Source organism: Haliaeetus leucocephalus, unplaced genomic scaffold (assembly GCF_000737465.1).
Source record: "Haliaeetus leucocephalus isolate CR32 unplaced genomic scaffold, Haliaeetus_leucocephalus-4.0 Scaffold1007, whole genome shotgun sequence".
Lineage (NCBI taxonomy): Eukaryota > Metazoa > Chordata > Aves > Accipitriformes > Accipitridae > Haliaeetus > Haliaeetus leucocephalus.
The window spans coordinates 2,696,157-2,722,117 of record NW_010973443.1 but is presented as its reverse complement, the minus strand read 5'-3'; the positions used below and the strand labels follow the sequence as shown (position 1 = coordinate 2,722,117).

At 40.3% G+C, this 25,961-nt stretch overlaps 1 protein-coding gene across 1 annotated transcript in view; it reads right to left on the bottom strand.

Annotated features, from left to right (window-relative positions):
- Positions 1–1,116: 1,116 nt before the first annotated feature.
- Positions 1,117–25,961, bottom strand: part of EPB41L3 (erythrocyte membrane protein band 4.1-like 3) — a 64,363-nt gene continuing 39,518 nt past the window's right edge. The window contains exons 11-22 of the mRNA XM_010584838.1: positions 24,710–24,876; positions 20,470–21,036; positions 16,330–16,383; positions 14,416–14,451; positions 13,510–13,701; positions 7,415–7,537; positions 6,519–6,911; positions 5,327–5,458; positions 4,792–4,890; positions 3,614–3,694; positions 3,231–3,347; positions 1,117–1,978 (exon numbers count right to left, since the gene is read on the bottom strand). Of these exons, the coding sequence (XP_010583140.1) occupies positions 3,237–3,347; positions 3,614–3,694; positions 4,792–4,890; positions 5,327–5,458; positions 6,519–6,911; positions 7,415–7,537; positions 13,510–13,701; positions 14,416–14,451; positions 16,330–16,383; positions 20,470–21,036; positions 24,710–24,876 (1,955 nt within the window). The 3' untranslated portion in view covers positions 1,117–1,978; positions 3,231–3,236. The remainder of the gene's footprint in view (positions 1,979–3,230; positions 3,348–3,613; positions 3,695–4,791; positions 4,891–5,326; positions 5,459–6,518; positions 6,912–7,414; positions 7,538–13,509; positions 13,702–14,415; positions 14,452–16,329; positions 16,384–20,469; positions 21,037–24,709; positions 24,877–25,961) is intronic.

Sequence of the window (25,961 nt, the reverse complement as noted above, 5' to 3'; positions counted from 1 at the left end):
CTAGGAGGAGGAGACGTCCGTCAAAGATCACAACAGACCGTAACCTTTGCGTCGGTCATTAGGCAAGAGGTAAGCAATGGCAGCGGTAGGGGGAGTTACATAGTTAGCACTCCAGATTAAAGGCATGAAGAATGGCTGGTGGAAGGAAGACGTTTTAGAGACTAAGGGCAAAGCTTTAAAAGCCTTGGCATATTACTTTTAATAACTATCTACAGGTTATTATCTCTATATATACTATTTTTCTTTCTAAATTAAGAAAATAAACATTTATTAACAAGTCACTAGGTCAATCCTGCTCTCCACTGAAGCCAAATCCATTGACTTCAATGTGAGGGAGCCCTGTGTAAACAATGAAGGGCAAATTTGGCCCTTTATGTCCTGAAAGGTCTGCTTGTACCCATTTTCCAATCCTGCGAGGAAATACAGATTGAAGGGTGAATTAATTGTTACAAATTTCTCTTGAACTACCAGGGGAGTGTTGTCAAGATGTGGCAAAGGAGCAACAAAAAGGAACAGGTAAGTACTACTTTAAAGAGAATTTTTTCCATGTTGCAGAGCAAAAGTACAAAAAGAGAGTGGATCTGGATCAAGCGCTACTGGCCTTTACTTTCTAAGCAACCACAAAATCCTTCATGTAGCTTCGGTGAAACGGTACACAACCAGAGAAAACAGAAGGGACCAAATACTCCTTTTCCTTTGCAAACCTCATCTGCCCAAAGGTGAACACTGTCATCCCTTTGGATGCTCTGCTAATTCCAACTGTCTGCACAGTGCAGTGTCAGCCACTGAAGATAAAACGTGTCTACTGTGCAGATGAGTAAAACCTGTGGTGTCTTACAAATGTAACTTAACGTTTTGAATATTAAAAAACACTAGGTGCTTTTAGACACAGAACAATACGATTTTAGATGCATTTACCACTTTTATTTCACTATGCAGAAACATACATTCACCATGTGTTGTGATGCAGCTGACAGTGTAATGGACGCTATCCCTTCAGTGGGTATTATAGCTGGACACTAACGAGTTTTCAGTGGACGTTCTGTACAGGTTAAGGCTTGACTCTGAACTAGATAGTAAATGCTGACCAGATTCTCAAATAGATTTTTTTTTTTCTTTTTTTCCTCTGAGAACAAAAGGGAAATCAATAGAAAACCATCACGGTTATTTCAGATTAATAATTTTCTAATGCTGCAAACTAAGTAAAATACAGATTTTTTTTCCTCCAAAATAACTACATATAATTTACAAGGTTAGGATCTGTGAAGGGTGACTGGAAGCTGACTCTGAACAATGCTGACAAAAATCGTTAAAGTTAATATACTAAAATCATTACTACCTCATAAGGTATTCAGTCAGGTATACAAAGCACACTTTGTAAGCAATTAAATATTTTGATAAGAGTAAGGATTCGTCATCATTTATCGGGCAGTAATAAAACCAGATGAAACAAATATAAGATTCAAGTTGTTTACTGAATAAACCGTGTTATTGGCACATCTAATGTGTGATAAAACATTATACACAGTACCTATACAGCTTCTAGCATTTTGGGGGTATCTTCATTTATGATATCCGTAAACAAACGGCTTGCCACCTAACAAAATTTAATTTGTTTAGACTTTCATAAACTGTGAAAGGCATGAACTGTTTATGTGTTACATGAGATCACTGTTTATATTGTTTATGAACGTGCAGGTATAGCTGAAAACTTAGACATTTTAAGAAAATTAAAAATGCTGCTTTTCTGTAATTTTATCGTTGCTTCATGCAATATTGTTTAACTGCTGCTGATTCAGATTGCTTTCTATGGGAAGGTATCTCTGCCAGTTTCTTTATTAACGGTCAAGAGCAATTCTTCTGTACTGAAATTTCCATAGACAGATACAAGTCAGTCAGGTTGGAACTGAGACTCCGTATAGGCTCTTGTATTCCTACTGGTGTGCATGTCTGGATTCGTATGCAATCTAGGTTATTCCTGCAAGAAAGAGAACTGAGTTAATTATTTGAAGCAACTACTCTCTTGCAAAAGAGATTTTGTCAATTGTTCATGTAACAAAAGCTATTTGAAAACGGCATCATCCCAGTGTAAGCAACTTGGCCCAAATCCAAAGTCCACTGATGCCAATGGAAGGAATTAGTGACATCAATAGACTTGTAAGCAAGCCACATTGCGTTGTCTCTGAAACAATTAGCAGACTACCACAAGAATCACAGCTACTCACTCTTCAGTGACTGTTTTCATCTTCCAAATAAATAACAGATACTGAAATTCAGTTTTCTTTAGGGTCTCTATATCCACAAGCAGGAGAGCAAAACCGCTTCAAATGGTGCTGTGCATTATACTGTTACTTACACCAAGTGCTAGGGAATATATATTGTTTTAAGAATAAAATGCTGCTGTCGATTTAAACAAATCAGACAAGCAGCTTTTTTCCCCACCTTCTGCATACAGCATTCAAAGCAATTTGTGCAATGGTGCTGGCATTAATGGCTTTTGCATAGCAGGTTAGTATGCATGACATGTTTTTGCACACAGAATAAATATAGTAATATTAAGACGTCTGTTTAGCCAGCCACAATTGGAGAGCATGCCTTTACTGAAAAAAAAGCTTGACACAAGAAAAGCTGCATTATCATCTCATCCTGATAAACAATGCTGCTTTAAAACATAAAATGTTCTTTCAAATACAAGAAAGCCAAGACATCCAAATACCGACATACTAATTCACTCAGTTTCAAAGAAAAATCAAAAGCAAGTTGGACCATATCTTTTGCAAGTTAGGAATTAAAGCTTAACTTGTAACATATCTGCATGGGACATTTAAAAAGCAGCTGCAGGTTTTTCCCTTGGCATTTTTAAACAAAATGCATACCTTTAAGAACAAATTATTTTTGTTCTTAAATGACATAAAAGCAGACAACAGGTTTTTTTACTTCAGAATTAGAAAATTAGACCATATCAAAGCATGGACAATGAGGGCTTTCCAGAGAGCCAACAAAAGCAAATGAGTAGTTTCTCTTTCTCCAGCTGGCACCATTAAATGAAGAAAGATTTTTACAGCTGAATGTGGTTTACATTCAAATACCAGAACTGATATCCAGCATAAATGCAACTTGCAAATGCCAGTGAGAGAAAGCAAAGAGTTAGAGGTGAATTATGGTAGGAAAACAACATTTGCAACATGCCAGCCCAGTAAATGCCTAGGAAAATTATCTAGTCCTCTTACCTGTGGTCAATCCTCCCCATCTTCTGGTGTGATTTCTGTCTCTTTATGTACCACTACTTTGGTCACTGACATGTCAGGGTGCTGCTCTTTGGCTTCTTTAATTGCCTGAGCCAGCGCCTATCCCAAGGAAACCACAGAAGGGCAAAAACAAAAAGGAGGTGGAACATGCATGATCAGTAGCAAGGTGAAGAGATTCATGAGATATTACACAATTTACAAATGAGGAAAAATGATTAAAATATGAAATATACCATCACTGATTTAACTGCTAATCCAGTTTAATTTAAGGCATGCTAGTATGAATATTATCTTTTAAAGCAATGTTTAGAAATGTTCTCTTTTGGCTGTCTTCAGGGTAGCCTTTAGCAGTTTATAGATTTTACCTGATCATGATCAATATCTGCATCTCCTGTGATGACTATTCGTTTTTCAATTCTTGTCTCTGAGATGCCTCCTTTCACAGTCTAGATGGGAGGGACAAATGCATGTCAGTAACTTACTCTGAAGAGTGCTGCTACCCATCCAGAGAATGATCAGTGCAGGAACCCAGAGGTGATTGGACTGAACTATCTCAAACAGCATGCACAGAGGGGACAACCCTGAACTGCAACCGGAGCAGCTCTGAAGTTGGCCTGCTCGGAATGGACTAGATGACCTGCAGAAGTCCTTCCAACACAGATAATTTTACGATTCTAGTCAATCTGCACACGTCAGGAGAGATGTTTGTATATCAAAAATGGCATGTATTTACGGTAAATTCATCCCATGAAGAAAAGAATGCACATACAGACAGCTCATTCAAGACCTAGTTAAGTCCAAATGCAGGCTTCAGAAGGACATACAGAGTAGCATGGCCTTTGCGCAGCTCACCTACTGAAGGGTGAATTTCACTGCAGAAAGATGAAATCCTGTCCTCAGTGAATATTGGCAGGAGAGCTGTTACAGCACTAAAAGGGTTGCTGCTTAGGGAGGAACTGTTATGTAGATGCTATCTTGGAACTTGGAAGACCCAACCTCATTTGTCTGTGCAGCCATAAGCTTTCAGTCTGGCTGTGGGCAAGTTCTTAGCAACGCGACCATGGCATCTGAGCTGACTGAATGTCCTGTTATGACTGTGTGATACAGATTTACTATATGCTTTCAACAGCGTGCAGGGATAATAGCTCAGGACTCAAAGGCAGTGTAGTCATGTCAACAGAGCCTCATGCTCAGGCAAATTATTCCTTCATGGCTAGCAGATGATGCCAACATGGCTACACTGCTTTCAGTCCCAGAGAGTTAGGCAGCTAACTCAAGTGTCTCTGCACAGCAAGGTTTTGTGCTTGTAGAGACTTACCCTAAGGGTCTATGACTCTCAGGACTCTTGTCAAGTCCTTGGGTGATGCATTAATGAAGCCAGTATAGCCAGAGACAGGTGAATGAAGACAGGTACCCAAAACAGACAGGATTTTGTCCAGAGAGTATAAGCATGTGTCCATGTTTTAAAGTAAATAATAGAACTGAAGTTAAGAAAACATACACCCTCATGAAAAAAAAAGCTCCCAGTTTTCTGAGGACTCACTTTGGTGATATGTGTAGTGGTTGTAGTGCTGGTGGTTTCAGATGTGATAGTTTGTGCACTCATCAATACACCCGGTTCTGAGTCAGCACCACAATCCACCTAGGGAACCAAAAGAGAAAACCAGTCATCAAAAACATGCTCCTGAGCACAGGGAGGCAAGAACTGGACTGGCTGAACTTCCCTATTTCTACAGTTCTTCATAAAGTGAGTATCTAATGGTAGGGAAACAACTGCTATGAGGTTGATCATGAGTCAGTATTTCTCTCTGCATCTGGAGAGTCCCCTTCGCTTCTGGAAGGACAGATGAGAAGCTGGGCTTTAAAATCTGTAGTTTCATCAATGTTCTCAAAAGGACCAGGACATGAGAATCACCCTCACATAAGCGATTCTTATGTACATCCTCATCATGCTAATATTTAATACTTGAACAACTTAGAACAGTTTACACTAAGGCATACACTTAAAGATGGGTGAAGACACATGGGTTCCTTAAGGGCATGTTAAATTAGACCCTGGATTTTGCAGAGTTTCTCACCTGAGAAGACTCATACGTAATGGTTTTTGTTTCTGTATGGACTACTGGCACTTCCTTTGTTGAAATTTCAAGGTTGTCCCCACCAGCAGAAACACTACTGAAACTGATAGTCTCAGTCTTCACAACTGGTGACTGCATGAACAAAAAAAAGGAATTGGAATATTTAGCAAAGCTTACGGATTTCTCAGAACATTTTTTTTTGCTTAGGAAAAGGTAGGGGAGCAATTAAAAAGTGCTTTGCATTTAACAAAAAAAAAAAAAAGAAAATTCTCTTCATTACAGTGGCACATACATGTATATAACAGTGGCAACATTTAGCACTATCCTGGCTTTTATGAAAACAAACTTCAAAAAAGATCTAAACACTACAAGAGGCAATGGGCACAACCTGAAACACAGGAAGCTCCCTCCGAACATCAGGAAACAGCTTTTCATTTTGAGGGTGACTGAGCACTGGCACAGGTTGCCCAGGGAGGTTGTGGAGTCTCCATCCTTGGAGATATTCAAAAGCTGTCTGGACACAGTCTTGGGCAACTGGCTCTGGGTGACCCTGCTTCAGCAGGGGTGGTTGGAGCAGATGACCTCCAGAGGTCTCTTTCAACCTCAACTATTCTGTGATTCTACATTTTCTTAAAATAACCAGAGAACGAATCCTGTTCAGGCTTAGCTTTCCATTCAGCTCTCAGAGAAAAGAGCAAGAACAAGGTTTTTTTTTAACCCCTCTGCAAAACAGTTCTTGAAATTTTGCTAATGGGGCTAAGATAAGGAACCTGGGTTGTTTAAGACACAGTACACTTATTTACAATTGTACCAAGCATAGGAAAAAAGAAAACAAACAACATTTTATGTCTTTGAGGACACATGAACTTTGCCAGTCTTGATGGACTTTCCCCAAGAGAATGCCAGCTGAAATCTCGTTATCCATTGCATAAAATGCCACCAAATTAGGTATTTCTCTGTAGCATGAAAAGCGCTTTTAGGTAAAACATGCATGGCATTTTACCCATGATGGAAACCAGCAACAAGCCTTGCAGGTGCCACACAAGGAGGAAATAAGAGGAGAAACAAACCGCCTGCTGTAAAGATGCAGTGATACAAGCTTGGTACACTTGCCACGACAGGAATTAACTTAGTACACTATCGCCTACATTCACAATTCAGCACAGACATGACCGATTTAATAATGAGTTACCTCAAAATGAGGTTTTCTTTCCAAAGACTCTGAAAGGTGGACTGTTGTACTGTGCTCCTCTGCTTGCTCGCAGGAAGCAGCAGCAGCGGCTCCATCCTGTTTGGTTAGGGCTTTCCCAGCCTCCTCCCTTTTTTCCTCCTTCGCCCCCTCAGTCCCAGCAGAGCCCTCCTTCCCTTTCACACCAGCAGCCACCGCCGACACTGCCTCAGCCTGGGCATCCAGCGCAAGTCCGGCCGCTTTAGCAGCATCCCCGCTTGCATGCACATCCATCCCACGTCTCTCCTTGATAACTACGGTCTCCTGTACAACCTTCTTCACTGTATCCTGATGTGGCTGAACTGCTTGCTTCATTTCACTGGAAGTTATCTCCTGAGATGTCACCGTGTCTATTCTCTGCAGGGAAGGAGAAAAAAACCTCTCAGCGTCAGAAGCAGACAACACTACTTGCAATAACTCCTCAGCTTAATGTACTGTGAACATAAATAAAAAAATGGGTATTACATTTTGCCAATTTATTTCTCTCACGTTGCATGGATTTTCATTCCCAGGACATTATCAGAATAGTAGAAATGAAAAACAAAGCAAGAATCACAATTTTTAAAAGTGAAGAGAAATGTCAGTGTTTTTCCTGTTGATATTTTTGCGTGAGTTTTATAAAGGCAAAATACAGCACCCTGTAAAATGACCAAAACAAAGTGAAATGAGAGAAAACCTGGGGTTTTTTTGTTTTTCTTTTCTTTTTGGTGAAGTTTCTATTGTGGTCTATTGTAACGAAGGAAAAGGCACACAAATACATGCATTAGTTATATAGGTTCTGAGTTATGCATAAAAACAGGAAACAAGCAAAAGTAATTGGTGTGCAGTTATAACGTTGATGGAGGGAATCAAGCGGCCACCTGAGCCCAGCTATGTGAAGTAGAAGTAACCCCTCCTATGAACTCAGTCGGTTTTCTGGCGGACTCTATTAAACTGAAGATATCTGAACCATCCAAGGTTTTTTCACTGGTGGACTGTTTAGTCTAAATAGACAAAGAAATGTAGAGTCACACACAGAAGAAAGGCAGACCCACATGCACAGATGTACTAATTGCCAAAACTGGAGGCAGAGACGGAGGAAAGGGAGAGAAGGTTGCGGGGGCACAGAGAGGTTGGAAACAGGAAAAGAATGGGAAAATAAATCAGAGCAAATTCACAATGGCTGTAGTAAGCAATAGTTACAAAGCATAGTTGTTAGCGTTGGCATTTTGCTGGTTCAAGCAAACCTTTTTTTTTTTCCTTTTATTAACAAGCCGCAGCAGCAATACTACATTTCAGTAACATGGATCTTTAAATAAACCAGAAAGGTTGAAAGCCTTATATAAAGTCTGCTTCAGACTGTGGGACGGATTCAAAGTATGAGGGAAAAAAAAATAAGCTGGGTTGGCTGCTGTCAACATAAAGCCAGGCAGCAAGAAAACCGAAAGGTAGGGTGGTGTGAGGGGGTTGCCTAAAATAAGTCATGCTTTAATCTTTAAACCGTGGCATGAAGTCAAAGCCACTTGTTACCACTACTTTTGACGCAGACGACTCGGTAACATAGTGAGCAGTAGCAATGGTAAATGGCTGTTCTCTGGAATATCTCCCCTCAGACAGGCTCTTATCTCTCCGGGCAAATGCCCCTGCTTTTACAGCTTCACTGCCAAGGTGTTTTTCTGCTTTGCCAAGCTGCAAGCTTCCCAGTGTACCATGTAACTGCAAATCCTGGTCCATCTTTAGTGTCTTTTTCAAACTCTCCTCTTCAGGACTTTGCAAATGAGATTCTGCTTCCTTTATGGGTGTCAGAGAGTCGGACAGCTTTCTTTTTGTGCTCTGCACGTCGGATCCCCGCCTGGCTTTCTCATCAGTGACAGGCTCGAGAATGTCATACTCGGCCACTACCGGAATGATTTTCATAAATTCTTGCACTTCCCTTTCCATTTTTTGCAAAGCTTCTACTGAAGGCTGTACTGCTTTTTCGCCCTCTTTAGCTTTACTTGTCATGGTTACAATTTTCCCAGATACGGTATCATAGGACTTTCCTAGGGTGAACATTTTCTGCTTATTCTCCTCTTTGGATTGTATTTCACTTTCCAAGTCCTCAAAGCTCTGCATTAGAATGGTACTGGATTTTAATATCTCAGGTGGAAAGGCAGTTTTACTGCTCACAGTCACTACTTTGTATGCCAGATTTTTTTTCGATTCAGCATCAACTACCTCAGAGGGTATTTTGTCTATAATAACCCAATCCTCAGTGCCCTATATTTGAGATATAAAAGCTAAATTAGAATATCTGAAGGTTTATCTGTACTTCAGGAGCACTAAAGTATGAAGACTTTTAAGAAATCAATGCTGCCTCTTCTGAAAGCATATAATAACTTTTACCATTGTACCTCTTACAGCAGTTATCAAACAAATAAACAGAATCACCTTAGGCAAAGTATGATTTCTTTGCATATTCCCTCCCCTTAGAGGCCCATATAACAGGGACACAAAAAATTACTTTTGCCACAATATTTCTGTATTAATTTGAAGCAGAATAGCATTTTAGTGCATCATTTAGAATGAAGATTGGAATCATCCTGAGGTTAAAAAAACATGTATCGCAATGGTTTATAATGCTACAGTAAAAAAAAATTACAAAAATAGGGCAAATAAGCCCATTCAAATGTTCCCCAGTTGTCACAAACACACCGTTGATGATGTTATAGAATAGTATGCATTTGTATGTAGCTGTAGTCTGCACTGATTTCCTTGTTTTCTTTAGAATAACATCAACACCCTTCAGGATTGTTTAAATTGAGCAGTACAACACAGTAAACACCATACTACTAAAGATTTTGAACGGAACTTAATGCAGCATCTTTTTTTCTCCTTACGCAAATATGCTATGTGATTTGCTTTGACTATGCAATCAGCATCCAGTTATTTGACCTTAGGACCGTTAACTCCTGTATTTAACTAAGCAAATGTGGTAGTTTAAAATCGAATGAATTAAAAATAACCTCTAGGGATGATGGGATACTTTTCTGGATAATGATTTGATGAGAAGTAACCAAAGTGCCAGCAGATTCTCCTTCCTGCAGCTTCTTCGCTATCACACTTGGCTAATAGAAAAACCAATAAGAATACAAAGTTCACCATCACTCAGCATAATCTGAATTCACTTGACAGTATAAAGGAAATTCATTCTAATGACAGAAGTGCCCCATTTACCATAACATTCTCAGTGAGGCTTATGCTGGAAATGCATGCACAACATCCACAAACAGAACCGTGCAAATAGATTTCTAACTAGCAGAGGAATCAGTCTGTATTAGGAAGCCATAAGCTCTGGAGGGGATTGATTCCTCAGAATTTGGCCCCCAGATTACAACTCACTCTGGAACTTACAAAATAATAACAAAAAAAAAACCAAAACAAAAAGGCGGCTTGGAAAGGTAAAAAAGATAATAAATCATTGCCAGCCTATCTGACTGCATTTCAAGAAAGTATTACTTGTTTTTACCTGCAATTCAAGGAATGTAGTACCTCCCTTCTGCAAAAATATGAGTTTTTCTGATTTTTCTCTTTCTTCTTTGGTCTAATGTCAGGGGAATAAATGGTTTTAGTAAACGGAGGGTATGAAGTTCACTATACTTTACAATAGGTCATCATATTTCTCTACTCTACAAATTATTAATTGCATGGTAAATTAGGAAACAGAATTAAACAGAATAATTTTACAGCAAAGAGGTTTTCAATAAGAAGTGAAATCAGTGTCTCTCTGTGATGAATGCAAAGCAGACACGAGAGTACCATTTGCATAGCATGAAAAAACACTAAATTGAATAACACCCGGGTGTGGATCCACTGTGTTCATTTTATCTTATATAATTCATTTAACTGTGTCTGGTGCCAATTTACATGGCTTCCATCAATAGCCTAGAACAGGCCCCTCCACCTTCACCCTGGACTCGGCTCCTTCCTGAGTTTGCAGCCTTCCCTGCTGAAGCAGGCGTAAGGTGTGCCCCGCAAAGATTTCAGCTCTCCCTTTCTCCTTACAGCTATAAGAGGTCTCAGAGTCTTTTCCTACACAGGAAGCCAACCATTGCTGTATTATTGCTATAGTGTGACACCAAAATCCTCCTCACTTTTACCCCCCATCAGTGCCTTTGCAATACTGTGAGAAACGTAAGAGTAACTCTGCAACTTGACTGACTGTGAAAGTTTTCAATGTTGGTAAGACTCAATTTCCTAAGTCTTCTGAGCCCAGCTGCCGGGCTGGCCACCTTTTTCATTTGGCTGGAGCAAGTAAGCCCCTGCAGAGCAAAGCAGGTTTCTCGCCAAACTCCTTCTACCCCCTTCAACTGCTAGTGTACTCATTAGACATGCCAATGGAAATACTATGACTGGCATGATAAAAGGGTACTGTTTTAAATATGTATACTCCGTGCACTCAAGAAGAAAGGTAGACAGTTAAAAAAAGATACAAAACTAGAAACGAGAGAGAGAAAGGGAGAAACGGCTTATCTCCCTGACTGCAATGAGATGCATAACGTCTTTATTTCTAAAGCGCTGGTTTAATCCAATCCAGGTCAGACTAAACGTTGTCAAGGAGTTTGTTAATATGATTGCTTTCATGTTCTGCAGATATCTGGCCATGATTATGGTAGATATTTAAAACTGTATTTTTCATAACTGAAGAAGAACAAAGTATTTCCCCTATTATTGTAAGAAACCAAGTGGTGACTAGACAGGCTTAAAGTCAAACTGACTGAACACACACAGGTACCAAATGCTCAAAGCACACATTTTGAAAAGGCATATCTTCCTTCTTGTTTTATTGTATTAAAGAGCTACGTGTAACAGCACTGAATAAATTTTCGAAGTGGATATGCTAAGTTAAACGCATAACTTATTTGACTAGAAGAAGCTACTACATAACGCAGTTCTACGTGCTCTCTATCCTGACTACATCCACCTTTCTTAGTAGACATCAAGGTGCTGATTTTGACCTATGTACGGCTTCATTTTTTTCCTGAAAAATTACTCTCTCAGCAGGACACGTGAACTGAAACCATCCCACTTAGTGGGACCAAAAAGGATGGTCAGATGTTATCTACAGCATGGGATAGCGCCAGAAGTCACCTCAGAGTTAGGCTCTGATATGTCAAATCCACTCAAATTTTTCCACAGAAACACCTTAATTTGGATGAGATTCTGTGGGACAGCTGTAGTTTACTTAGATGCATATAAGATATAGTGACTGGACATTGCTTTAGAGCAAGTCTCTTTCTTCCAGTAAGAGAAGAGATACCAGATAAGGATAACTCTTGGCCTTTTCCTTTCCAAATGAATGGTTAAATTCAGATATGTTTCCTCAGGGTGAAGCCTACATAACTGTAATGCTTTGCTACTGCTTGTGCATTTTGATTAAAAATTGTTATTAAATTTCTAAAGTAATACAGACATGAAATGAACTGGGTGGGGTTATAAGCTTCCTTCACCTGCACTCCTCTGATGCAGGCTCAGCTAGCCAGCTGCTTCCTTTTCAACAGTTCCTCATATCTTTAATATATTAAATCCATCTCATTCATTATACTTAAAATTTTACTTTTAAGAAAGAAAACCCATATTTTCAACTACAACCAAACTGACATGGTTGTAGGATCTATTACGATTCCTAAACAAGACAGTAGGAGCAACATTAAGATTCCTCAGCACTCTCTCCAGAAGGTAAGCTTTGGGCACCGAGTCTGCTTTTTAGGTATTTTATTCCAACTTGATGGCCACTGTAATGCATATCTGATGCCTGTATCAGCCACTGGTTGGATGGGTGTAACGTGGGGGAAGAGGAGAAGGGGCCTTTTTCTTGGCAACATCCCTATCCCTAAGAGGAGAAGCTGACGTGCTGCCTGCATGCCTCCAGGGATTCCCTTCCCCAGAGAGCTGTGGGTCTGCAACACCAACCTCTAAGCTGGGAAAGCAGAGACTCTTTCAAATTATACTTTCTAGCCAATTTTTGCTGGGTTTCTTACAACATTACATCAGTGCTGGGGGGACAGAAGCAAATTTTATGACCATTTACTGGTCTGTAATGCTGAAAACAAGCGGTAACCATAAAGATGATTCCTGTGAGACAGAAACCAGACGTCCGCCCACAATAGAATAAAAAAATTAATCTTCATGCAGACTACACAAGCATATTTCTTTTTGCTCCACTGGATTTAAACCAAGACTCTCTGCTCTTTTTGAAGATCTATGTATTTTACAGCAACGTGCATGTTACATTGTTACCTCTACATCTCATTATCTACCCACAAACTAAATAAAAGGCAGCTTTTTAATCGGCAAGATTCTTGCAAACACTTCAAGACTGCACAGTGAGCAAGATTTTTTCACGCACACACACTACATGAGAATGCATACTCTAAGCAATCTGCATTGGGTCTTCAAACGGTATCCAGCAGACTGCAGCTACTATCAGTTCCCTTATGGACCTGGCCAAGCAGGTCTAATTATCATCATTATTTCTTCCCTGTCATCAAAGACAGAGAGTTCTGCCCTTTGCTCTGTATTTTCTTGTCAAGCTTGGTACCATACCCCCAACCATCCTGCTACACCACTGCTCCCAACCAGTCACCATTATTTAAATTTTCTCTCCATCACCTTCATGGTTTCTTTCATGCATGGCTGGACTTCCTCAAGCTCACTGAACCTGTAACAAAGCCCGTGTTTCGCACCCTCAGAGAGACCCAATTCTGCCATGTGGTTTACAGTGAATTTCATATTCTATATATCTATATAGATATATCTATATATCAAAAAGGTATCTGCTCTTCCTTGCATCTTTGCTGCTAGAGCCTGAGTCCTGAGAAAAGGGAGCACCTGCAAGTGGGGATGGCCTCTAACTACAGCCTCTAATCTACTGAGAGCTATTATAAGTAAAAACGAATAGACAAATACATAGTGAAGCCTTTCAGCTCACGCTGACCTCTTCAGGCACTAGTGGTTCAATCATAGGAGCTTCCTCCTGCCTTGCTGCAAGCCGAACGGGAGATGTGGAAAGCCTCTTCTCCCACTCATTAGACACAGCCGTTTCTGTGGAGGTTTCCAAGAAGGTGCGTTTCAGCTCACTTATATTGGTCTGATGTTTCATCAGATCTTCCTGGGTTTTGTCTAGGTCCTGGACAGTTTTAAGAGAATAGAGCAGTTTGTAATACATCCTAAGCCAACCAAATTTTAGAGCCAAAACACACAGCTTGGTTAGTAAAGAGGGAAGTAACATCTCAGGGAGCCGGGGAGCACAGCACTAACACAACACTCTGTGAAAATGTGGCATTTTGAAAGATAACAGCATAGCATATCTCGTACAAGTGAGTATAAAAATACTCTTAAAGAGCTTATCTGTATCGCTGTAATTTACACCTGATAAAGAGGCTTCAAACAAACATACATATGCGCGTGGACGCACACACACATACACGCACGCATATATATATTTATAGTACAAGTTAGAGGAGTCATCATAATCTGAGAAAAAAAAAACCTATTTGATTTATTAGCAGGTGGGAATACACAGTTCATGCATCGTAGTGCAGATTCACAGTTTACCACTAAAACTAACACACATGTACGTACATGCACTGGTATATACCAATACCAACCTCTAACATAAGATTACTATGTTTGACATACACATTTTCACCCTGTATTCGCTTAATCAGACTATTCTGAAAGAAGTGAAAAAGAAAGGGAAAGGTAAGGGACACAGTATTGAAAGGATACAAAATGCTGTTTCTACACATTTCTTCACAGAGAACCGACAGTAACATGCTGAAAGAGGTGAACACCTCCAACATTGATACTTGATCAACACCTGTGCCTTTCGTTTCTGTACCTGTGCCTTTAGATCTCCGTCCTCCTCTTGATCCGACTGCCAGCATGAGAAAGATTGGAAAACAACACCTTACCCACTTGTATGACCGAAGGCTTTACAAAAATCGGTGAGAGTAACACACTAGGTTAAAATCACATGTTCTCTATGTTAAGGGCTTAAGGAGAAGTAGACATACTGGCTGACTTTGCACAGTTCTAACTCGGAGCAAGCCTCCTCTTTTCAAATTTGTTATTTGTGAACAAAGGCGTATTAAGCATTTTCCTTTTATAAATATTGGTGCACTCTATGTTCATAGATCTCTATTTACGGAGCAGCTGTTGGACCTTCTCACCGAGATAGCGGCTCATTTAGGACCGAACGGCAACAGCAAATTCTTTGGAAGTCCATAATCCCAGAGTTTAAATATACATCTCCTGGGCCACAGGCAAAGCTTTGCATAAACTTACCACAGGTAAACAACCCGCAACACTTCCTACAGAATGAAGCACATTTTATTTGCTTAAAGTGCTATTTCCCCAACCTCAGTCCCTTTTTGTATTTATATAATTTTATTTCATATTTAGCCTGTATATATTCTTTCAGGACCTATCTGCAATGGTGGTCCTCTGGAATGGCACACGCAGCGTGTTCACTCCAGCTCACATTTTCAAAAGCAATGTGATAAGGACTGCCCTGCCCAAGCAGCCCCGTTTCTGAGGGCTGAATTTTCAGATGGCAAGTATACCACACGTTCTGAAAATCAGGTATCCATAAGGAAAATTGAGGTTCACAAAATCTTCTCCCCTAAAATAAAGATGGCAGCTAGGGAGATTATCATGCATTTTTGAGTAGTAAACGGAACATCTTAAATGTCACGGGTTTAGGATTATGTTTTACTTTCTGTAGGACTCAAGGCCTGAAGCTATAGCATGCAAGAGGCACTTCAAAGCATTTTGTACTCCTGACTCATCTCAACAGACTTTATGTTGTTGCTCCATTTGGATTCTTTTAATGCTTGTGCCACTACTTTGTTGTTAATTTTTCATATAGTCCTAATTAGTCAAATGACCCATGGGAAAATCTGTTGATTACTTTATAACTTAGTTCAAATCTATTCTATTTATAGCCAAGGCCAAATTGTCCAGCGTGTCATACAGAGACTTTTTCCTTGATGATAATTTTAACGATCTGAAATATTAATGAGATCCTACTGAAAACCTACAGCAGTGTTTGCGGTAAGACTCTGTCTTCTATCAGCTGTCAGACCAAATTCAGCTCACGTTTGCAGCTGCAACCATATTAATTATGAAAGTGTTATATGCACTTCACTGGAGTCACGTAGGGTTGAATTTGCCTGCACAGTCTGTATACCATGTTGTGGATATGAGGCTTCTTGGTGCAAAGAAAATACAGGTTTTTTTACATTCCTCCTCTGAAGACAATACCTGGACTACTGGTGGCAATACGTGAAGATGACATGAAATTACATTAAAGGAAAACCTGAGGTATTTATAATGTGGAAATAACTTTATCCAGAAAATTTGAAAACTGCTTTTTACTGTCTTCCTCCCCCCCGCTCTCTCACACAGGCTGCAGGCTGTAAGAGCAAACAAGCAAACAGAAAAACCCAGGGCACAATCTGGCCAGCACAACCGTCCAGGTGGGCGGCGTTGGGGCGGGAGACCCTGCCACCGCCCTGCTATCTGCACGGCACAGAGGCCTTGCAGTCTCCAAACCGAGCACAGAAATAAGAGGAACCCATCGGGAGCACTGAAAACTCGAGCTCCCCAAGCAAAACGTTCACACTCGCATGCATGCACATGCACACACACGCAGAGAGGGATCCTGATGGTTTAGCCCTCGTGCCCAGGGTCGGGAAGGGATGAGGCAAAACGCTCTCCCCTGCCATAGCTGGGTGCCGGCGACTGTACAAACCTCAGTGGCAGTGGTCTCACCATCAGCTGCAGTATCCGTCTGCTCACTGTCAGTCTATTTGGTTAGACAAGTAACCAGGTCCCAAGAGGAAGGCAGGAATAAAGAATAAACCCAGCTCATCAGTACACACGGCTCACATGGGGCACTGTTAAATTCAACATCCCTGTGAACTGCATTAGCATTGCTTTTCAAACCACGCACAAGTCAAAGAAGCAAAATAAAATGCTATATTAGTAAACAGAACAGACTCAGAGGAAGACTTGAGGCGTACTGTACACAGTATATGGCTTTACTGGAACAAATTTATAAGCCAAACAAAACTTTACTGGAAAAGTGTTATTTGAATAGCGGATTTTTTTCTTAAGAAAGCCAGGTGGCTTTAAAAAAAAGGGGGGGGGGGGGAAGCTAATATTTTTTAAACAAACTTTTCCTCCCATAATGTTTTTTTAAATGAAAATTATTCATCAGATTTTTTTTCTAGCCAATATAGATTAATGTGGTGGTTGACTTTTTATCTGGAGGGGGAAAAGATAATTAAAAAAAAAAAAAAAAAGGCTACTTTAACAGTCACCTGACTTTCAGCCCCTCATTTGTACAGAAGTTGTTCTTGTCTCCACATTTATACACCATGAGGCTGTCTGCATTACCAAAGAGTTCAAATAACCATATCCCCAGCCCATCTACTGTCTGTCTGTGGAGTAATGGTAAGGCTTAGATCCCACTCGGTTCCAATAAAGAGCAGCTGATATTGTTACCAATAGTAAAAAGAAAGAAAACTGCCATTAAAAGAATCAAAAATACTTCTCATTCCGTTTAAGAATATGGATGAAAGCAGGAGAAAAATAAAAGTAACTCCCCCCACCCCAAAAAACACTTACTAGGTACGAGTGATAAAAATGAAACAAAGCACAGCATTGCACAGACTGATCTATCCCTGCTTTGCTTGACACTGCGAAGAACATTTTAGCGGACAATGCAAGTGTCAAGATTTAATAAACAGAGAGTCAAATGTAGGTTACTACAGGCTGAGAAGAGAGTTCAAATGACTATTTTTGGTGTTACGCAAGCTTATGGAAAACCAGTAAGTACAGAAAGTGCTCCCTACTGCCCCAGATTGACACATCCAAGTTGTTTTAAAGCTCTGGTTTTGATTAGTGATTTTCTGTGGGCCTTAGATAATCTAAAGTAAGCCAGGCAGGTAATTTAAAGCTAAGACAATACGTCTCATCCTCAAATCACATCAATATGAAACAAGAGAAAAAAGCAACCTACTGGTGGATGGAGTATCAGTCTTAATTTTGAATTTCCTATCTTCTATCGTTTTCTGACAACTCTAATGTTTCATAAAACTGCCTCTTTGATATTTTTTCATTGCTTTGTTTTCTATCTTTCCTTCCTTTGAATAATTTGTATTGCTTGTATGACAGGCAGAAGAATAAGCAGGCATTTTGTACTATTTCCGTAAGTGCATGAATGCAAGTTACATGCAATTTTTCAAGAAATAACCACTCACTAGACAGACCACTTTTAATTTTAAATGAAACTGTAATGCCAATATAGTCTACCTAGCTGGTCAAATTGCTTTCACTAAAGTGTTAGAAAATTTTTTCTTTATTAGTGAAGGGTCTGACATCTTTCTAACATTATAAGCAATTGTAAAAGTATGACAATGTAAAAAAAAATAAAAAAATCTATACACTGCCACTCCTATTTACAAAAAAAAAGAGTAATTAATGAATCTAGGCATTTAAAAGGAATTAAAAGATTTGTGTCAAGGCACTGTTACATGTGAGTCTGGCACGTAGGGTTCATTTAAGAACTTGAAGCTGGGAACATTAGAGAAAAGTCAATAGAAATATTAGCTGCTAAGGTACAAACACAGAAGCTAATGAAATCTAAGGGGTGATTCTGTCTCCGACTGCATAGACTGCCTCCAGATGCACTGCTTGAGGGAGAACAGAACTCAACAAGGTATGAGATTGGTTCAGGATACTGGTTGTAGCCTTCTGCATTGCTGTGTGCAATCCTTTGTGAACTGGGGGGGGGGGGAAGGTTTCTGTTTCTTTTACCATAACAGCAATGAAATCCTAAATAAGGCATAAAATTTGCTTTATTGCAACATATGTGTCTGCTAATAAGCCAATCAACAGCCATGGAGTTGAAGTCAGAATTACTGAGTTACTTGAAATAAAGATCTGGGGTTATCGCAGAGCAGGGAATGTGAATTAAGGCTGAGCAAGGCAGGTCTCCTCCGGAGCGCATAGTAAGAAAGGTCGGGCTCAACTCTGAGGCGGGCTGCAGTGCAGCTGCTGGTGGGGCTCGTGGGCGGGCGAGGGATCGAGCAGGAAGGGAAGGCAGCTACCTCCTGAGATGCTGCGGCTGCACCTCCTCTAACGTGCGATCCTAATTGCTGTGATTTGTTTTGCCAATGTAATGCAGACATGCCCGAGTTTAAAACATACTCACTTTCATGCAATATTTTGAACAAGAAATATCCCCTGGATTAGGCACAAGTCTGTGTTGTCTGCCAGGAAGCACTGCCAGAGTAATCACCCTCATAAAAAAGCAACACTAAAAAGCCTATTTTACATGGTTTTATGCTCAATACTTTCTAACTTTACTAACGAAAAGAAGTGCTCATTTCTGAAAGAGGAACAGACCAATGTATTACATAAACACTGCCTCATTATTGCCTCTGGAGCCGGCACTGTATTAATGCTGTTATTGCTATTAGATTAATCCAAGTGCAGAGCTAATGCAAATTGAGACCCAAATGCTATCTCAAAATGAGGACATGAAATGAGACCGCAACATTTTGGATGCCTTTTATCAGAAATTGCACATTATTATTTAGTTGTTAGGCATCACAGAGCCAAAAGCATCTAAAGACAATGTTTTTACAAGATAAATTGATGTGACTTTTGGCTTTCCATAAAAAGGAAATGAAATCCTGCACCAAGTCTAACAAAACCAACAGCAGCAGATTACACAAATGTTTAGATGTGCAAGCTGGTTTACTGAAGACAATTCCTGCAACGGCATTAACAAGTGGCCAAGATGGCTTTTTACAAACGGCCAACTCGTCTGCGATTATCTGATCTGGAGTCTTTTTACATACAAAGCAAAACCATATTTCTACATTTGAAGATGAAGGGGGAAAAAGAAAAACAAGGCAAAAATGAACTCATCACTTTATTCTGTCAACAAAAAAATAACTAGGCACCAGCAAAAACTGAGATGCCAGTTACTCTGTTACTTAAACAAGCAGTTTCCTTTCCTTCTTCTGGATATACTACCGCATCCACAGTTCCCAGAACCTCTGGGGACTCCTACTGCAGTTGGTTTATCTGCCTGTGATAATCCTGGTGGCTTGAGGCATTAGTTTTGGCAGCGCTAATTGACCACTGCAAATGGCAAGATGGCCCACGTGGCATGCTCTCCCAAAAGCTGCGCAACAGCTGTCCCAATCTGACCTCTCACTGATACATTGGATTTAAGCACAAGAAAACAGTTTAATCTGCAGCAGAGATGGGTTGAAGGCTGAAAAATCCAGATCCAGGTTTTGCTGGACCAGAAAGCCTTTTCTGGGCTCGGGCTGATAGCCTCTTGCAAAAAGCTGAGTCCTCCTCAATTTTGAACATGCTGAAGTTGGTGAGGGTGCCCGTTGTTATTGGGTAGCTAATTATATAAATATAATGTATATGCATCCATATGTAATTATGCAGGAAACTGTACTTAATACCCACTATTTAGATAGCTATTCTAACCCTAGTGTAAAATGATAGGGGGAAGAAAAGGTCTTGGTGGATTCAGATACAATACTTCAGAGCTGATCAGTGGCAATTTGTTCAGTGCAAGTCACTTTGCATCAGCTGACACAGTTCAAACCAAGCCACTTCCACACAGTGTTGTGCCTAACCCTGGGCCCCAAGCTGCACTCCCAACACGAGAAAAAAAGTTAAAAAGAAGAAAAAAAAAAAACAACTCCCAAACCAAAAAAACCAAACCCACCCCTTCTAACATATCAGCACAGACAGAAATGAGGCTCTGAAAGTAGGACCACTATTGCAGCAATCTAACACTGGTTAGGACTGAAGCACTGAACACGAAAAAGAGTGTGTTCGATGCCGAGGTACACACCTCTTCCTCTGAACTGTCACTCAGGTCATTGGCAAGTGAGGCACTCAAGGAGGCCGCCTTGGGCTCCAGGTAGCAGAGGCACATAGCCAGAGGAAAGGAGAGAGTGAGGGCGTATGGCACTGAGAAAGAGGCAGAGAGCAGAAAGAAAAAAATGAAGAGGAAGCAAGGCACCAGGGAGGGGGAGCGGATGGGAAGGAAGTGCTGCACGCTGGCAGGCAGGAGGTTGGTTTCAGAGAGGTTAGGGAGCGACAGGTAGCCGTCGTCATCCAGGAGGGAAGGAAATGACTCTGGAAGTTGCAAGGAGAAGGAAAACAGTGTTCCGCCTTTGCCAGCTTTTTGCTTATAGCCAAAAGCCACGTCTTGCTCAGCGGAGCAAACTCGCCCCTTTCTATCAGAGTCTAGCTCGGACTCGCCATGCTTTGGAGCGCTCTCTTTGGGCGCCTCACAACCTAAGGACTTTGTTCGAGCGCTCTCCTTGCATCTCCTGCGAAGCTTTGCTGAAGATATGTGGGGGCCAGGCTGTGAGGATGGCGAGGGGTGGTAGGAGTCAGTGTCAAGCAAAGATGGCTGGTGACAGAGAAAGAGCAGCAAACAAGGCGCAAAAGCAAAAGGACAAAAAGAAAACTGTAATTAGTTAATTTTCTTACGTGATGATAAATAATATATATATATAAAATTATAAACAGTATTTTAACACCACAGCTTTCCACTGAGTTAAATGGTGCATGTTCTCATGCCACACACCACAGGTATTAGTGAGTCAGGGTTACAGCTTACAAAAGGCAACTTCTTGATTCAGCATTTGTCTAGTCATCTGCAGCAAGTGATTTACATAAAAACCTTCACAGCCATATGTGGAGTTTCAGGTGCTGCCAATTTCCACTTACTGTAAGACTGGCTTCAGATCATAAGGAGCTTTCAAACATGAAGTACACGGAGAGCAACAAAGAAACCAGGGAATGTATTTTTAATACCAACACTGCTTGTGATAGCAGTCTTGCAGTCAGCAGGAGACCCAGTGGGGGCCAGATGCTTCCCATCTTGGACAACCTCAGCAGTAATAACTAAAAACCCAAGGACTTAAAACTGTATGTGCCCAAATTCCTCCATTACTATTGTAAAAAAATTTTACAAATCTTAAACATTTAAAAAAAAAAAAAAAAAAAAAAATCTAGGTCCTTAACCTAAAAAACCCACATTCTGGTTTAGGGGGGCATAAAACCATACAGCAGCTGTTACCAATGGAAGAAACTGCACTAGCTCGATACCTACTCCAGCAGCCAGCCCCTCAGCATGGCTCCCATCACCACCCAGCCTGCCCTCTGACCAGCATCCCCACAGCCCTGCCCTCACCTCTGCCCGCTGTGAGCCGGAGCGGGCAGTGCCGGGGGGCTGCCCTCCCACCGGCCACGCGCCCTGCTGCCCCTCCACGCTTCGCCCCACCGCTTCGGCAGCACAATGAAAGAAGGGAGCTGAGGGCGCTGGTGAGGCAGACCCTATGCTCTCTCACTGAGGGTCTGAAGGGGGGCTGACCAGAGAGGGGTCCGTGCCCCACACAGCCACATCTCCGCACAGTCAAAAAGTGACTCTTGACCCATAGCCAAGAGGTAAAAATGTACCCAATGCTTTTGCTACTAATTTTACCACAATGCAAAGAATATTGGCTCCCAACAAGCAGGATTTGGTTTGATATGCTGCTTGCAGGGCATTCAACCAGTTTTTACGGTCATTCAAGGACAAAAAATTGGTAGGAGGAGGGAGGTGATTCAGCAGGAGGGGTGACTGTCACCTAACACGCTCGCTGACGGCAGCCACGACTGCTCCTTAGAAGGACAACCACCGCCACTGCCACCAAAATACCCCAGCCACAATGCTGATGGATCAGGGACGTTTTGGCCAAAGTCAACTAGGCGCACTAAGCTGAAGTGGCAGACTGGCTCCGTGACCAAACCCTAAGTGCCTAAGCTGCTCCATCCACCATGCATCTCCTCAAGGGGCTATAAAAGCCATTTCAACCCCACTGCCCCTCCCAGCTCCCAAGAGCAAAATGACTTCAAAGCCAAAACAGCATTTGCCTGTACAAGCTGGTACCAAATCTGAGCCAAGAAGCAGCATCCAAGTTTTAGAGACAGTTTGCATCAATGCTAGCTACTAAGCCTAATCTTTACCAGGTATATTAACGATAGGAATGGGATTTAAGTCCAATATTTACATGGAAGAGCTCCTTCCCCTCCTCTTAACGTGTTGCTTCTCTCTCTTCTCTAACCAGAACAGTTAAAAAAACAATCTATCAGTTCAGACAATCTGTATTCCCGAATTAAGCAATCAAAACCAAGCCTAACTTCAAACCGCTTACAAATGTCTTCTTTATGGGCTTAACGCAGTAAGCTCAAGTCAAAATTTAATGCTGATGGACTCACAGGATTTTATGTGAGCTAAATACACAGAACTTCTCCTTATATTGTAAAGGCAAAAAAGCCAAAGTAAATTTATTCTTTGCTAATACAGACTACTCACTTGCTGACATCTTTGCAGTGTTAATATCTAGAATAACTTCTGGTACTTAAATACATATGGATAAAACAAAGGAAAAATGTCTTAGTGGAAAAGTTGAAGAGCTACCTAGAAAATTTATATACCCTCAAATAGGAATTTGATTTCAAATTTGTCTTGTGTTTCTTGAGACCCTATTCTCTTTATGATGAAAGACAAAGCTATTAGCAGGTTCAGTGGAAGCAGGACTGAGGTCTCTATAGGCTTATAGAACTGAAGCTCTCTTAACGGATGGTTTAAACAGAACCTGCCTCATGAGTGGGGGGTAGAAATCATTCATTTGTGCATGTACCATCAAAATATTATCCTACAAATATCTTTGATTACTTCTAGCCATATGTAAGAAACAGATGATCTTTGAAATGCAGCCGATCTCTCCATTGACCTAAATTAACAAACATTTGGAACAGAATCAGTTTCTATTGGATATTTTCCGCATATTTGATTTTCATCAATGTTTCTCCATGCAGAAACTAATGGAGTTTCTAGAAGAGCCCAGTTAAATTTTAGAGATTTTTTTTTTAATGCTCCAATTACAGCACACACTTTAAAAAGAAAATCTTTTCTTATCTGCAATTTTCAGTAATTCAATTTGTTTCTGATTTTTGGTACCTTAATTGCAACTCTTTTTTAAGACTTGATGCTTTAGCTATGTAGCTCATTGAGGCCTTATATGACAAGGCTAGAAGTTCTGGTTCTAACATTTGCACGCATGACAGTTTTGTGGGTGTAAAGGTATACATCAAGGTTTTTCCTCATAAATGAAGAGGGTAAATCTTACTTGTTTAGCAAGCACATTCCATAGTACACTTTTTGAATGATATCCTAGATTCAATATTTCACATGCTGTTTTCTTCTCCTCAAATGTAATAGAAACAGAGGACATTTTATACCCAAACTTTTCTGATTCTACCGTATTTCTCTTCATTGTCAATCTCTGAAATTCAGTATCTTCTCTGTCCTCATTTGATTTACCCCATCTTAATAACTCAGTAGATATAATGCAGAGCCATATGTGTGGTGGTGGGATTGGAGATGGCGAGGGATGAATCAAATTTAACAACTGAGCATAGAATCATCAACAAAAACAGTTTTCTTCAATGCAAACTTCAAACAAGGGAAGCAAATGCTTCTGTAAGCCAGGAAGAAAAGCTTATAATAGTATATTAATGCCCCAAAGTTAATAGAGAAAAATGCTTATTGAAATACAAGCAAGGAAACAGCATTAGGAGAAGTACATGGGAAAAATACAATAGTTTAAAGCACAGAGGTACATACAAGAACACAGAACTATTTTGTTGCCTTGTCAAAAAATAAAAAACACAACGCCCATACTAAAGTCAAAATACGACTGAAGACCAAAGGAGCAAAACGTGCACTGCTGCCAGGCTACTTTTGGGTATTTCGTAAAGACCTCTTGAATGCTATGTAAAAAACACTATGCAGACTGCTAAACGGATTTCAAAAAACAGTCCAAGGCAGAACTAACTTTTATATCAACATATGAAATGCAAAAGGACTATAAAAATACCAATTCAAGACATGTATATATACATACATACAACCGTGTACATTCTAGTTTCCTTTCACGGAACTAGGTATGTCCTCCCTCCCTCCCTCACAATTCTGCGTTTCTCCAAGAGCTCTCCAGGCAGGTCAGTTTAATACAAAAACCTCAGAACTCTACCTTGGTGTCATGGCGTATTGCCGAGATTGGGGTGACCTCCTCTGCTCTCTTCTTTTTGCCCTCTTCATCATCTTTCTCTTCTTCTGCCTTCTTCTCCGGAGTCACAGTGGTTATCAAGTTGGTCTGAGAGATGCCCTTTGTTGTGGCGTACTGGCCAGTACCAACCTCTGCAGCAGACACAGAATCCTTCATGTACATTTCATGGTTTTCATTCACTGATGCTAAAAGCAAATATTTAAAGAGGGAAAGTCTGAAATAGCTTTTGCTGAGAAGCTGCATAAAATTAAAAAGCTGGGTTAGTAAATCATTTGAGATACTGCTGAAAACACAACTATGTCATGTTTCAGGAAACCAGAAGCATGTGCATCCATTTAAATAAAACTGTTTACTTGAAAGAAAACCTGTAGCTTTTATATGCATAAACGTATATTATGGATGTGTATACACACATTACTGTAGCTAATGTGCGCATTACACAGCTGTTAAATGCTAGCAAGCCATTAAAAGTGCTACTGTAGCAAAACATCAGAAAAAAATCAATGCGTTGCCAGAGTTATCAGGCAGGAAACATAAGGAGAACCAGCTATGACATCAGCCACGGGGGTGGAAGAGATTTTTTTGGAAATCTGTCAGAATATAACAATGCAGTAAGTAATGTGCTGCATTACAGGAAATGACAATATTGATGAAACACAGAATAATACCTGAGAATCAAGAAGTGGGATCTTTGTATTACTGAGTATTAAAGTCTGCCAGTTAAGTGAGCTCATTGTCCTAAGAAATTCTGGGAAGTGATGGCATTCAATTCAGTGGACCAAACCAGAATAATTTAGATGTAAACATTCTATAATTCAGCAAACTTAAATATATATATAAACAATTTTGAAATAAATAGTAAATTTATAGATAGAATGTAATCAAAACATTAATATGCTCTTGACTACTGTGTAACTAATTTCTAAGTCAAAAGGACTATTAGAATTTATGAATTTACTTGCACCTGTAACAAACGACAGGGCCAGGGTCACAGTGTAGTTGTGATGCAGAATGTTACAGCCACAGTTGCGTTACAGTAACAACATTAGTGAAAAAATCATAAGCATTGATTAAAAAACCTCTTTTCCCCATTTGCACTTATGCAAATTAACATAATAAAAACCTTGCGGAGTCCAACAAATGCTGGGAAAAAGCATTTCAGATCTCTTGTCTCTCGGGAATAATCTTAGGAGGCAGGAGAAAGCAAAGGGACTAG